Source organism: Syngnathoides biaculeatus, chromosome 7, assembly GCF_019802595.1.
Source record: "Syngnathoides biaculeatus isolate LvHL_M chromosome 7, ASM1980259v1, whole genome shotgun sequence".
Classification (NCBI taxonomy): domain Eukaryota; kingdom Metazoa; phylum Chordata; class Actinopteri; order Syngnathiformes; family Syngnathidae; genus Syngnathoides; species Syngnathoides biaculeatus.
Genome location: NC_084646.1, coordinates 8,898,531 through 8,912,132, shown reverse-complemented (window position 1 = coordinate 8,912,132; position 13,602 = coordinate 8,898,531). Strand labels below are relative to the sequence as shown.

At 46.6% G+C, this 13,602-nt stretch overlaps 1 protein-coding gene across 2 annotated transcripts in view; it reads left to right on the top strand.

The window, feature by feature from the left end:
* The window catches only part of rorca (RAR-related orphan receptor C a), a 59,150-nt gene extending 45,838 nt beyond the window's left edge, over nt 1-13,312 (top strand). For both annotated transcript variants that reach the window (XM_061826352.1, XM_061826353.1), the window contains 9 exons: nt 2,707-2,792; nt 2,944-3,085; nt 4,243-4,683; nt 4,756-4,877; nt 5,351-5,483; nt 6,993-7,100; nt 7,197-7,307; nt 8,673-8,785; nt 8,870-13,312. In XM_061826352.1, the coding sequence (XP_061682336.1) occupies nt 2,707-2,792; nt 2,944-3,085; nt 4,243-4,683; nt 4,756-4,877; nt 5,351-5,483; nt 6,993-7,100; nt 7,197-7,307; nt 8,673-8,785; nt 8,870-9,031 (1,418 nt within the window). In that variant the 3' untranslated portion in view covers nt 9,032-13,312. The remainder of the gene's footprint in view (nt 1-2,706; nt 2,793-2,943; nt 3,086-4,242; nt 4,684-4,755; nt 4,878-5,350; nt 5,484-6,992; nt 7,101-7,196; nt 7,308-8,672; nt 8,786-8,869) is intronic.
* The last annotated feature ends 290 nt before the right edge of the window (nt 13,313-13,602 follow it).

Here is a 13,602-nt window from a genome sequence, read left to right as displayed (position 1 = left end):
TTGAATGCGTGCGTTCGTGGAATGCGGCCAGACTGCAGTTATATAACAGGCCGGCGGGAGGGGCGGGAGGCCTTGAGAGGAGCGCTGGCTTTCTCCCCCCCCCCTCCCCCACCCAACGCCCCCCACCCTCCTCCTTTCTTTCCACTTGCCTTCATCTTTTTATTTATTCATATCCTTCCGATGCCTTTCGCCGGTCTGGGCGAATTGAAGCCAGCCTCAGACGCTCAAATATGTCACCTGCTGCCCCTGCGCAGGAAGTGCGGATAAAAAAAAAATCCTTCAAGTCTTTTTTTTTTTTTTATGACATAGTTCTCTTTTTTTTTTTTGGCTCTTGCGTGCACTGCAGGTCTCGTCCCCCCCCCCCCCTCCCTCATGTGTGGGTGCTCAATTCTGAGTATTTGACCCAAAAAAAGAGCCTTTGCGGGGAAAAGTCTTGTTTAGCGCCGTCCCAAAAAGAAACATGGCTGCGAGCGGTCGACACAATGGCGGTTGAGTTTTTTTTTTTTTTTTTTTTTTTATCAGGTTTTCCCCAGTTCGGGATACTCGGAATCGGGCTTGATGAGCCCCACGAGCATTTTCGCTCTTCCTAGAGGAGGGGGGGGGGGGGGCATGAAACTTTATAACCTCGGGCCTCAGCTAATGCAATTGACCTGCTATTCTGGGCTCGAGGAGGCCCGGCGACTTAGATAAACAACATAATGAAAAGAACACGCTGTTCCTCGGTAAGAAGGCTCGAGCTTCCACGACCGACCCGAGGGGCATCATGTGTACCGTCTCTCCTGTGTCAACCGCAGAAGGAGCCCGCTTCCTCGAATTTTGTTTACCCGGCGGCGTGACATCAATCAAATCACGTCTTTTTTGAATAAAGCGACTCCACCCGCGACCTGCGGCGTGTTGCCCGGCACCTCATTTTAGTAATGTGCAATTAGCGCCGTCTAAATATTGAGTTATTGGAAGGTAGGAGGAAGTCTGCGTGAAAATGAGGACTTCCAATAAGGACTGATTTAAAAAAAAAAAAAATAATAAGCAAATTCCACGAGAAGGCGTAGCGTTTCTTGCTCTGACTGATCGTTCCAGTTTAATTCGACTTGTGTTGTGTGACTGCGGTGAGCGTTCCAAAAAAAGAAATAAGTCACCTTGAGAAAATAATCTGATCTGTTCCGTGACCGCGCTCCAAATCCAAAACACTTTTATCTCAAATCATTTTTTCCCATTGTGAGGAATGAAAACACAATTAATCCTTTCCGGTCAACCCCTCAAAAAAAGAATTTTTGTCACTTTTTATATAATATTGTACTTATTTAGCATGATGTTAGCCCGTCTATATCATTTTGCATTATTAGCATGAAACTCTTAGCTGTTTGTTGATTCACGATGTCATTTAGCTTTTATTTAGCTACATAGTACAGGACATGTATGAGGGCAGCAGAACAGCGGTGAGATGTGCTGTAGGTGTGACAGAAGAATTTAAGGTGGAGGTGGGACTGCACCAGGGATCCGCTCTGAGCCCCTTCCTGTTTGCTGTGGATGATATTGTGATCTGCACTGAAAGTAGGGAGCAGGCCGATGAACAATTAGAAAGATGGTGGCACGCACTGGAAAGGAGAGGAATGAAGATTAGCCAAAGTAAAACCGAATATATGTGTGAATGAGATGGGTGGAGGGGGAAGAATGAGGATACAGGGAGAAGAGTTGGCGAGGGTGGATGACTTCAAATACTTGGGGTCAGCAATCCAGAGCAATGGTGAGTGTGGTAAGGAAGTGAAGAAATGATTCCAAGTGGGGTGGAACAGTTGGCGGAAGGTGTCTGGTGTTCTATGTGACAGAAGAGTCTCCGCTAGGATGAAGGGGAAAGTTTAGAAAACAGCGGTGAGGCCGGATTTGAGGCGGTGTCCCTGAAGAGACAACAGGAAGCAGAACTGGAGGTGGCAGAAATGGCGATGTCGTGGTTCTCGTTGGATAGGATTAGAAATGAGCTCATTAGAGGGACGGCCAAAGTTGGATGTTTTGGAGACAAGGTTCGAGAGAGCAGACTTCGATGGTTTGGACAGGTCCAGAGGCGCGAGAGTGAGGAAATTGGTAAGACGGTGGGAAGGATGGAGCTGTCAGGGAAAAGAGCGAGAGAGAGGAAGACCAAAGAAAAGGTTGACGGATGTTGTGAGGGAAGGCATGAGGACTGTGGACAGTGTTAGAGAGGAAGATGACACGCTCAGGCGATCCCTAACGGGACAAGCCGAAAGGAGAAGAAGAAAATTTAGCCTGATGTTAGCCCGCCTACGGCATTTTGCATTGTTAGCATTAAACTTAGCTTGTTTGTTGATTCATAACGGCCTGTATCTTTTATTTAGCTACATAGCTTCGTTGTAGCTTCTGCCACCGAAAGGAATCGTGGCTGTCAGTAAATGTCGCTGGCCTCGATAGATCAACAACTTTGTGGTGAATAAATCAATCTTTTTTGGACCCAATTAAATTCCCACAGCGTGCCTGATGATCTCTCGGCCAGTTGCCGGGTTTCGCCGCCGTAAATGATGTCACGCCGTCATCGGACCCGTTGAGACTTAGCAACGGCGGCTCCGCTGATCGCAATCAAACGGCCGGCTCGGTTGTTTTAAGAAGCGGCTCGTCGGCAGTCAATTCCACGCGAAAACGTGGCTCCTTCGCGTCCGTTTCACGTTTCTTTCCTTCTCCGTTCTTTTCTCCCTCCAGCCCAAATAGAAGTGATACCCTGCAAAATCTGCGGGGACAAATCGTCGGGGATCCACTACGGTGTCATCACCTGTGAAGGCTGCAAGGTGAGTCGTCGCTCGTGCCAAATGAGGTTTAACTCATCGCCGTCATGACATTCGATACGCCTGAGTCGCAGCCAGCTTTTGTGTTTTTCTTTTAATCCAAAGTGCAATTTGAAATGTGAACCCGCGTGACACGCGCGTTGTTTTTGCGAAGGGGTTCTTCCGACGCAGCCAGCAGAACAACGCCATGTACTCCTGCTCCCGGCAAAGAAACTGCCTGATCGATCGGACCAACCGCAACCGCTGCCAGCACTGCCGCCTGCAAAAGTGTCTCGCTCTGGGCATGAGCCGTGACGGTGAGTTCCACCCCCGCGGCGAGACAAAGTGGTACTGTCCGAAACCAAAAGTACTTTGCACTCTTTACTTAAGTAAAAGTACAGATCCTTGTGAAGAAAAAGGACGGCTGAGCGCAGAAGGGAAAAATTTCTCGCCTCTTCTGTTTTTTTAATAAACAAATGCAGAACTTGGGTTGGTTTCACCAAAAACACAGTTTTCCGCTAAAAATGAGAGAAAACAAGTTTATTGTAAGAAATAAAAATGTCAACAGAACAGTGGCTTTGATGCACAACACCTCAAACCATAAAACAAAACAAAAAATGACCGAGAAACAACATTTATTTACAGATATGCAACTAAGAAACGCGGCGCTGACTCATCGAATTGCTTTTCCACCATTCTGTCAGCACACGACATGCCGGTTCTATGAACTCCTGTGACCCATACTTTGTTTATAAAATTTATACACACACCCCGTTTGAATGTCAGGTGCCGAAACTTGTTTGACTAACTGGGCCGTTTAAAAAAACAAAAAACATACCGGTAAAAATCACCGAGACGCAGCAGTAACACAGTAGCAACACGCTAGCACAGCGCTAACAGGGCCTGTTAAAAAAAAAAAAAAAAATCACTGAGATGCGGCAGCAACACGCCAGCACAGTGCTAACGCTAGCACAGCGCTAACAAGGCCTGTTAAAAAAAAAACATACCGGTAAAAATCACTGAGGCGCAGCAGTAACATAGCAGCAACATGCTAGCACAGCGCTAACAGGGCCTGTTAAAAAACAAACGGTAAAAATCACTGAGATGCGGCAGCAACACGCCAGCACAGTGCTAACGCTAGCACAGCGCTAACAAAGCCTGTTAAAAAAAACATTCCGGTAAAAATCACTGAGACGCAGCAGTAACATAGCAGCAACACGCTAGCACACCGCTAACAGGCCCGGTTAAAAAAAAAACAAAACAGGTAAAAGTACCTTCCTCTGCACATATATTCCACCGGTCTCACTCTTACCTTTTCCGATCGAGTGCCCCCTTGTCGCCACATCACCGCATAAGCCGCAGGGTTGAAAGCGTGTGAAAAAAGTCGCGGCTTCTAGTCGGGAAATTAGGGTAGCTATACCAGCATATTATACCATAATTATTATCATCAAACGTACATTTGTTGTCGCTGCAGCGGTGAAGTTTGGCCGCATGTCCAAGAAGCAGCGCGACAGCCTGTATGCGGAGGTCCAGAAGCACCAGCAGTCCCAGGACTGCGCCAACACGGCAGCCCGGGAAAAGAACGGCGAAATGGCCGACCACGCCCGCGCCTACAGGAGAGTGTCCAGCACGGCGCTCAGCGACCTGGACGACTTTACCACGCTGTCCGACGGGCTGCTCTTCGACCTGCCCCTGACCCCCGAGGACGGGGGCGGCGAGTACGGGAACCTGGACATGCTCGCCGGCAGCACGGGCAGCGGTTCGTCCTCTCAGAGTTCCCCGGAGCAGACCAACCTGGACTTTGCGGAGGGCCACCACAACATCAAGCACGAATACCAGTTGTTGCACGACTCCGGGCTCTTCTCGCACGCCATCCTCAACCCGTTGCCCGAGGGCTGCTCCCTGCTCGAGCTCGGTACGGGCGACTTTTATCACTCGCCAACCGATCCCGAGCGCAATTTTTAACGCCGGCTTTCTCTCCTTTCAGAGCACATCACTCAATGCGTGGTGAAGTCTCATATCGAAACGAGCCAGTACACTACGGAGGAACTGAAGAGAATGGCGTGGTCTACGTATAGTATAGAAGAGACCCGAATGTACCAGGCCAAGGTAGGATGTGGGACTCAAACCGTCGATCGAATCGTTCCAAAAGAAAGTCAAAGCAAAATCTGTCCTAGAACTCAGGAGAGATTCTGTTTGAACGCAAATTGTTACTGCGGACTCACGTACCGCTCGATGTAGAAATTAGCATTAGCGCAACAAAAAAAAAAAACAAAAAAAAAAAAAATCAAAATATAAAGCAAAAAACTCAAAAGATAAACATGAAATCATCAACCAAAGAATACAAAGAAAATCGGAGCACAATAAACGGGACGTGTACAGTGCTTAAACAATTAGTCAAACAAAAACACCCAAATGGTTGTGGGTGAATGTAGCCGACGGAATTTAGGTCGCTCCGTCTTTCCTCATAAAAATCTAATTTTAGTATCCGTTAATGAGTGCCAACCACAACACGCATTCTTAGTCTCCGTGACCGTTTTCTGTAAGCTGTTTTGTTTTTTTTGTTGTTGTTTCCTCGTCAGGCAGCTGAGGTGATGTGGCAACAGTGCGCCATCCACATCACCAACGCCATCCAGTACGTGGTGGAGTTTGCCAAACGCATCTCCGGCTTCATGGACCTGTGTCAGAACGACCAGATCATCCTCCTCAAAGCAGGTCAGTCATTCTCAAAAGAGAAATAAATTCAGCGAATGTCCATTTATCACGGGCGTCCCATCGCAGACCCCCCCCTCCAAAAAAAACAAACAAAAAAACAACAAAAAAACAAAACACTTTTTAAAGCACAGGTGTCAAACTCAAGGCCAGGGGGCCAGATCCAGTCCGCCGCATGATTTTACGAGGCCCGCAAAGCCAAATTTCAAGTTTCCATTTCCACGTTTCTTGGAAAAATCCGTCCGTCGTGCCCTCTGTCTTATTGGTTGTTTTTCTTCAGGCGCGGCTGATTTCTTAAAAATATGATTAAAAATTGCATACAAGTTGCAGTAATTCTAAACTTTCCAATATCTGCTACTTCAACGTACAATGTAGTACCAACAGACAATACAACATTACTCAAAAGTACTCAAATATTGCGATGTGGGAACTGATACTGCTGCGACCTTAAAAGCCACAATATTGCCGCGTCGCGAACGATGAATCACGTTATAACGGCGACTCACTGTGAATAAAACAAAAAAAAAAAAACATATCGATGTTGTGTTTGGCCACAATGCAGCCGGGGGCTGTTGTTGCGAGGAAAGCGGACCCCGGGAATACGGCCCGCTCCCCCGCCGTACGCGTTTATGACCTTTCCTATTTAGGACAGCTCGCCATCTTTATTGAACGTCGCGCACGCGGTCCCGTCGCCCTCGAGGGGCCCGCTGACGTCACGAAGCTCGACGATCACACGCGTAAAGCGTGACTCGAAACGCGCCGTCTGTTGTCCCCCTCGGAAGATCGGACCAGTATTTGCGCCGAGTGTCACGCTGCGAAGAATCTGCGATTTGCGAAATGAGCCTGCTGGTTCGCGATCCATTCTTTGCACCTCCCGCCGTATTCCACTTTGGTCCTTTTGCAAATGTTTTTTTAAGTAGTTTGACAGTCCACTTCCCGATCAGTTAACATGTTTAGACGATCGGACCAAGTCGACGTTATCAGTAGCGCCAACGTAGAAATGGAATGCGAATGACGACAGCCGTCGCGCTTCTCTCCGAACCGGATTCGCCAGTTTCAGCTTAGCCGCCGCTCGGCCCGAGTTCAAATTGAACCGCAGTAGTTACGGTCATGGCGGCACGGCCGGTTCTGAGGACCGGGGGTTCGAATCCCGGCACCGCCCGTGTGGAATTTGCATGTTCATCCCAGAATCCATTCATCCGTTAATCGGAGACTCTAAATTTCCCATCGGTGTGATTTGTGTGTGTGCCCTGCGATTGGCTAGCGACCAGTTCAGCGTGTACGCCGCCTCCTCCCTGATGTCAGCTGGGATTGGCTCCAGCACTCCCGCGACCCTCGTGAGGATAAGCGCCTCGGAAAACGGATCGCGGGATAGTTACGCAAAAGCCCTCATTATTTGTAGTTGAGTTTTCACAATTTCACCGATTCTGTGGGATTTAAACCGGTAAACCGAGTGAATACGTGACTGTATTGTCGCTAAAACGAAAATCATATTGTTTATTTTCGTCACAGGCTGCATGGACGTCCTCCTGATCCGAATGTGTCGAGCCTACAATCCCATCAATAACACGTTCCTGTTTGACGGACGGTTCGCCCCCGCTCACTTCTTTAAAGCACTCGGTGAGCGCCACCTTCTGACCCCTTCGTCCTCGTTCGTCGCACGGTTTCTCTATATGCGATTGTGATATATGATTCCATATTTCCCCCTCCCGCCAGGCTGTGACGACCTGGTGACGGCCGTGTTCGACTTGGCCAAAAGCCTGAGTCGCATCCAGATGTCGGAGGAGGAGATGGCCCTCTTCACCGCCGCTGTGCTGCTTTCACCAGGTGACAAACGCGCCCGAGTGGGTGATTTTATTAGTTTTGTGAACATCCGACACAAGAAGAACGCACCAGAATAATTTCCAAAGATAGGACGATAGTCGATCTACGTTCCTCCCCTGACCGAAAGAACAAGATCCCGGATCCAAGCGACAGAAATGAGTTTCCTCCGCAGGGTGTCCGGGCTCTCCCTTAGAGAACGGGTGAGAAGCTGGGTCATCAGGGAGGGGCTCAATGTCGAGCCGCTGCTCCTCCGCATTGAGAGGAGCCGGACGAGGTGGCCGGGGCATCTGATCCGGATCCCTCCCGGACGCCTCCCTGGTGAGGTGTTCCGGGCACGTCCCACCGGAAAGAGACCCCGGGGACGACCCAGGACACGCTGGAGAGACTACGTCTCTCGGCTGGCTCGGGAACCCCCCCGGGATCCCTCCGGAAGAGTTGGAAGAAGCGGCTGGGGAAAGGGAAGTCTGGGTATTCCTTCTGAAACTACTTCCCCCGCGACCCAACCCGGAGAAGTGGTAGAAAATGGATGGATAGATGAAGGACGATAGATTTGGTTGTTGTTCTAAAATGTTGCTTTGGCGCCATCTGGTGGCCCATGAATTGCGTTGAAGCTAGGGGAAAAGCTTCATTCGGTCTGGTGACGTAGTCTTTATACAACTGCGGGGATCCCAGAATATGAAATTGTGGGGGACGAGTATAGCAGTGAGCCTCGCTAACTTCGGCTATTCCGATCGCCGCTAATTTTTAAATATCCATCCCAGCGGGCTACACAACATTACCATCTTTGTCCTCAAAATATTATGTTCGTGGCGCAAAACCGACGGGGGACAGCTGTTCTGTATTAAAGAAAAAATATTTGTGACATCATCAATCATAATTAATAAAAAAAAACTTCAGTTTCAATACCTGGAGGAAATTGCAGTTATTTAGTGTTTTAATAAATTCAAAAATTTCAAGTGGTTAAGTGGTACTGCATTGATTTGTTAGTTTTAATAAGGCTTAATAAAAAGCATCCATCTATTTTCTTCGCCGCTTATCCTCATGAGGGTCGCGGGGAGTGCTGGAGCCTATCCCAGCTATCATCGGGCAGGAGGAGGGCGACGCCCTGAACTGGTCGCCGGCCAATCACACCCAGTCGCAATTTGGAGTGTCCAAATAATGCTGCATGATTTTGGGATGTGGGAGGAAACCGGAGTGCCCGGAGAAAACCCACGTAGGCACGGGGAGAAGATGCGAACTCCGCACAGGCGGGGCCGGGTTCGAACCCGGGTCCTCAGAACTGATACACCATGCCGCCACTTAATAAAAGCAAAGGTATTAAATCTAGATTTTTTTTTTTTTTTAATCTCCTCATCTGCTTCCATTTAGACCGACCCTGGCTGACAGATGTGCAACAGATTCAGAAACTTCAGGAGAAGGTCTACGTAGCCCTGCAGCGCTGCTTACAAAAAGGCGGCGCGTCGGAAGAGAAACTCGCCAAGGTAAGGGCTGCGGTTTGGTCACCGCGAAGGGCCGCACGGACTCCGCGGTCCGAATCTTTTCTGACTGGTCTGCGTCACCTCCAGATGGTGTCCAAACTCCCCATCATGAAGTCCATTTGCAAGCTCCACATCGACAAACTGGAGTTTTTCCGCCTGGTCCACCCCGAGACGGCGTACACCTTCCCCCCGCTGTACCGCGAGGTGTTCGGCAGTGAAATCACTTTCCCCGACTCCACCGAGGGCTAAGCGGCGTTGCCGATCCCGCCCGAGGTTCCGCAACAGAGACTGCGTGAGGGAGACCGAGACCGAGACCGAGAGAGCGAGATGAAACGACGTGGCACCAAGTTGAGGCGACAGGCAAAGCAGCCGCTGGATGACAATCCTGCACGCTACACTTTAGGACACGCTCCTCTCACCTCGGAAACTCCCGACTGACCCGCGTTGCCCCTCCCGGCGCCGAGCCCAAGTGGGGTTTGGGGGAGCTCCTCGGCACCTCTCTCGCCGAGAGGATGAAAGAGTGGCCTCGACAATTTGTACTCTCCAAATTATTTTTCTAAGTCCTTACTCACGCCAGAAAATGGTTTCTACTACAGTTCTCACAGCTCCGGTAAGCTCGAATTGAATGTAAACCCCCCCCCAGTGCCCCTTTAAAGCGTCCCGCACAGCCTCAAGGCCTCGTCTCGAATGTACAGTCCACACTTTAAATCGTCACCTACCTTGCACACATCTTTTACTAATTATTATTATTATTTTTTTTAAATCTGTTTTAGTCGTCATTCTGGTTAAACACTTTTGGCACGGCATCAGTTTTTCGCCTTTTCGCCGGCTTTTTGCCGCGCGGACAAAGCGTTCAAAGGGACCACGATCAAATTCACAACCGTCTTTTTATTTTTTTTTTATTTTTTATTTTTCCTCTTAGGAGCGCTTCTGCAGGTATTTATTCATTTTCTTTTTTTTTTTTTTTTTTTTTTTTTACAAGCACACGCCGCAACACTGATGTAAACGGGCCCTTTTTGATGCAAGCATTACCTCAGTCCCGTGTGCCCTTTTCCCCTTTTTACGCATGCAACTTCGAGAGAGAGAGGAAAAAAAAAAACCCATATTTTTCCAGAGTTTTCATTTTCTATATATAGCACTTATATAGCCATGAGTAGGAGACAAATACGCGCACATACTGCCTGCCTGTACGTCGGCGTCCTGGGATGAACGGATTGTTTTAAACTGTTGAGAAAATATCGTGGTTGATTACAATCCACAAGTCCGTGTTGGGCTTCAAAACAAAAACTTATCGAGTAATTAATTCCCCTGCAAAAGCTTCCATTTTTTTTGGGATATTTCCAAAATTCACTGGCAACTTTCCACCTCTTTGCAACGCTAGCACGAAGAGGGTTTGACTGCATCTCGGCATTTCGTTAAAAATCATAAACGGAGCAGAATTTGTCCGACACAGCCGCAGCGTGTTTTGAGGGGAGCCGAAAGATTAACGGGCCGCCGGTTTAATTTAAGCTCCTTAGATGTCACTTAGAGCGGATTTATTAATTCTCGCCACAGCGGAGTCGAGCACAATCCGTCCTGTGATGCTGGTCGACTTCCATTCTCAATTGATTTTATTTGCCCTCGTCATACACTGAAAAAGAAGAAATAATTTGTAAACCAATCACAAAAACTGCGCAAATATCAATTTCGGAATCTTTAGAGGTTCACTATTTGTGTATTGACAAATAATGACATCCCGTGTGACTTTAAATCCATTTTGTTTGCGTTCTGTGGAAACTTTTTCCCAGAAAATTTGAATAGGACTCCAATTCGGCCTCCACGTCCCGACCCGCTCTTCCCACTTACTTGCTTACTACCTCATCCCCCTCACAAACATCGATACCGAAAAACGTCTGCGCCGTGTGCAGTACTCGCAAAAAAAAAAAAAAAAAAGTTTACGATAACTGGGCTTTTGGGTGACATTTCACGATGATCTTAAAATGCACACGTGAACTTAATTTGACCTTCTCTTAACTTTTGAGCGTCCACTTGTCCAATGCTTCAGTACTCTTTGCACAACTCAACTGTTTTTGAACAAGGCGCTCAACGGCTAAATCCACAATCGATGGACATTTTCATGATAACTTGCGGCATCCTATTTAAAAAAAAAAAAAAAAAAGTGGATTTACTGCCTGTCAGAGCAACGGTCGTTTTTGCACAATGACGAATGTCGCTGCAATCTCAGAAATAAGTTAGGTCATGGCTGCAAGGCATGAGGCAAGAGTGCATAAAAGACTGAAAATGTCCAAAGTTCGGGATGATTTCACGCTTCAAAATAAGACAAAGTGCAAAGGTCGCAAAGTTGAACCAACTTGGACCGCAACACAAACTATGGCAACGCAAACCAACAAGAGCCAACAGTGGATATGTGCGCTGACGCACAGGCCACTCCCAGGCCCCGCCTTTTCAAGCCGCACACATTCAAAGTCACAGATACAACAGTGTAGGATGCGATAGTGATAGCGGCCCCATGTAGACATAAATAATACTTGCTCCTCACATGCACAATTATTTTTTGGTATTGTTTGCAAAAAATGCAAAAATACCTTAATTTCCGGCCTACAGAGCGCACCGGATTATAAGGCTCACCCAGTACATTTGGAAAGGAAATACCATTTGGTACATGCATAAGCCAGACCCATGTAAAAGCCGCAAGTGGCCACATTGAAACACGAGATATTTACAAAGAAAGATGGTGCACCGAAAGAGTTTTCAAAGTTTTACTACCTTAGCTTAGCTTAACATAGCAACAACACAGTTGCACGAACAGGGCTGGTTTTAAAAAAAAAAAACACAAAAAAAAAAAAGCAGCCGCAGCAGCTACACAGTAGCAACATGGTAGCACAGCACTAACAGAGCCGGTTAAAAAAAAACAAAAACATACCTAAATCACTGAGATGCGGCAGTAACACAGCAGAAACACGCTAGCGCGGTGCTAATGCTAATGCTAGCGCGGCACTAACGGCCAGTTAAAAAAAACATACCGGTAAAAATCACTGTGATGCAGCAGTAACACAGCAGAAACACGTGAGCACAGCGCTAATGCTAGCACCGCGCTAACAGGGCCAGTTAAAAAAAACATACTGGTAAAAATCACTGCGACGTGGAAGTAACACAGCAGCAACATGCTAGTGCAGCGCTAACAGGGCCGGTAAAATTCACTTCCTCGGCACACATATTCCACTGGTCTCACTCTTAACTTTTCCGCTCGAGTGCCCCCTTGCGGACGTTGGAAAAAAAAAATGCACAAATAAGCCGCATCGCCGCACGCGAAAAAAGTCGCGGCTTATAGTCCGGAAATTGCGGTATATTATTTTCCAATTCATCCTTTTGGATTCAAACGGCAGTTTTGTCAATTTTGCCGTTCAGCGCCTGGGCAGAAAAACTACTAAAAGATTCAACAGTTGGACATCAGGACTAAGTTCACCTACCCCAAAGCTCAAAATCCCAATTTTTTTTTTTTTTTTTTTTTTTTTTGCAAGTCTCGTTCGATGTAAAAATCTGAGTACAAGTCACAAGTACACTAGTTTGGAATAAATCCATCAAGTTTTTTGGGGGGGAAAAGGCAAAACCATCAACTGCCAGCAGTATTCCACAGTATCTTGTGCTCCCTTCACTGTGTTCTTTGTAGCATATTGAGACAATCAATAAACCCATCGGATTTTCAATATTTCAGTCATATTTGCGCGGCACTGCTGGGACGGTGCAGCCGGCCAAAAGACGACAGCAGCGAAAAAAAACTAACAAAAAAAAAAGAAACGAGACGCCGCCCGACGTAGCGGCGAAGTGGGATCGTGCAATTGGGCCTTTGTTGCCGTGCATTTAATTTTAAAGTAGCATCGTTTTAATTTTTTTTTAAAAATTATTTTCAAATGTTTGTTAAGATTCTATTATGACAAAATCGACAGCTGACACCCACGCAGGGTCGGCCGGATTGTAACAAGGTGCAATACTTTGTCGTAGAATGTTTCATGACGCCTGATTATTATTATCATTATCATTATTATTATTATTATTATTTTGGATTCTTTTCCCAATGGTTGCAACCCTCCCCAACCCGATTTTAGCGGGACAAAACGTTCCCGGTGGAAGTTCCTCAGGGTGATAGCTCGGCTCTCTGTCCTGCCCTGCGGTGTCGGCGGGGCACCTCGCACCGACAAACTGTAGACGACCTTTGAACCTTGATCACTGTGTACAGTACGTGTTCTTGTGAATGTTAAATTACAGAAAGTATCAAAGATTTGAACCCTTTTTATTGTTGTTATCGCCAGATACGTTGAGTTGACGTCATAGAAGAAATAGGATATCGATACAGGTAAAAAAAAAAAAAAAAAGGAAAAAAAAAAAGGTAAAATGAATATAAAATATGAATTATAATCTCTGATCCTTGTCTTGGTTTTGATGTGGTCCTCAATTTTGTCCTGATATGTACCGTCATATTTTTCCCCATCAGTTTGTTGTTTTTGTCTCAGAGAGATGTAATTCTATTTTTTTTAAAAGAGCATTTTTAAATGTCTCCCTGCGAGTTTCTTTCTTCGTCATGTTGATATTGTCACTCTATTTGAAGATTATTATTATTGATTCATGATAGATTTATACGAAAACTAATTTATGTCACGTCATGGATATACGAGCCAGAGCGGTTATTAACACGGGAAAGTGTTATTGCACAATGGTGATATACTTTGTGGATTCAAGAATGTAATAAAATTCTTTTTACAATTAAAAAGATGCGATGGTCATTCAAGTTTTGTATTTATTTAAAAAAAAAAAAAATCCTG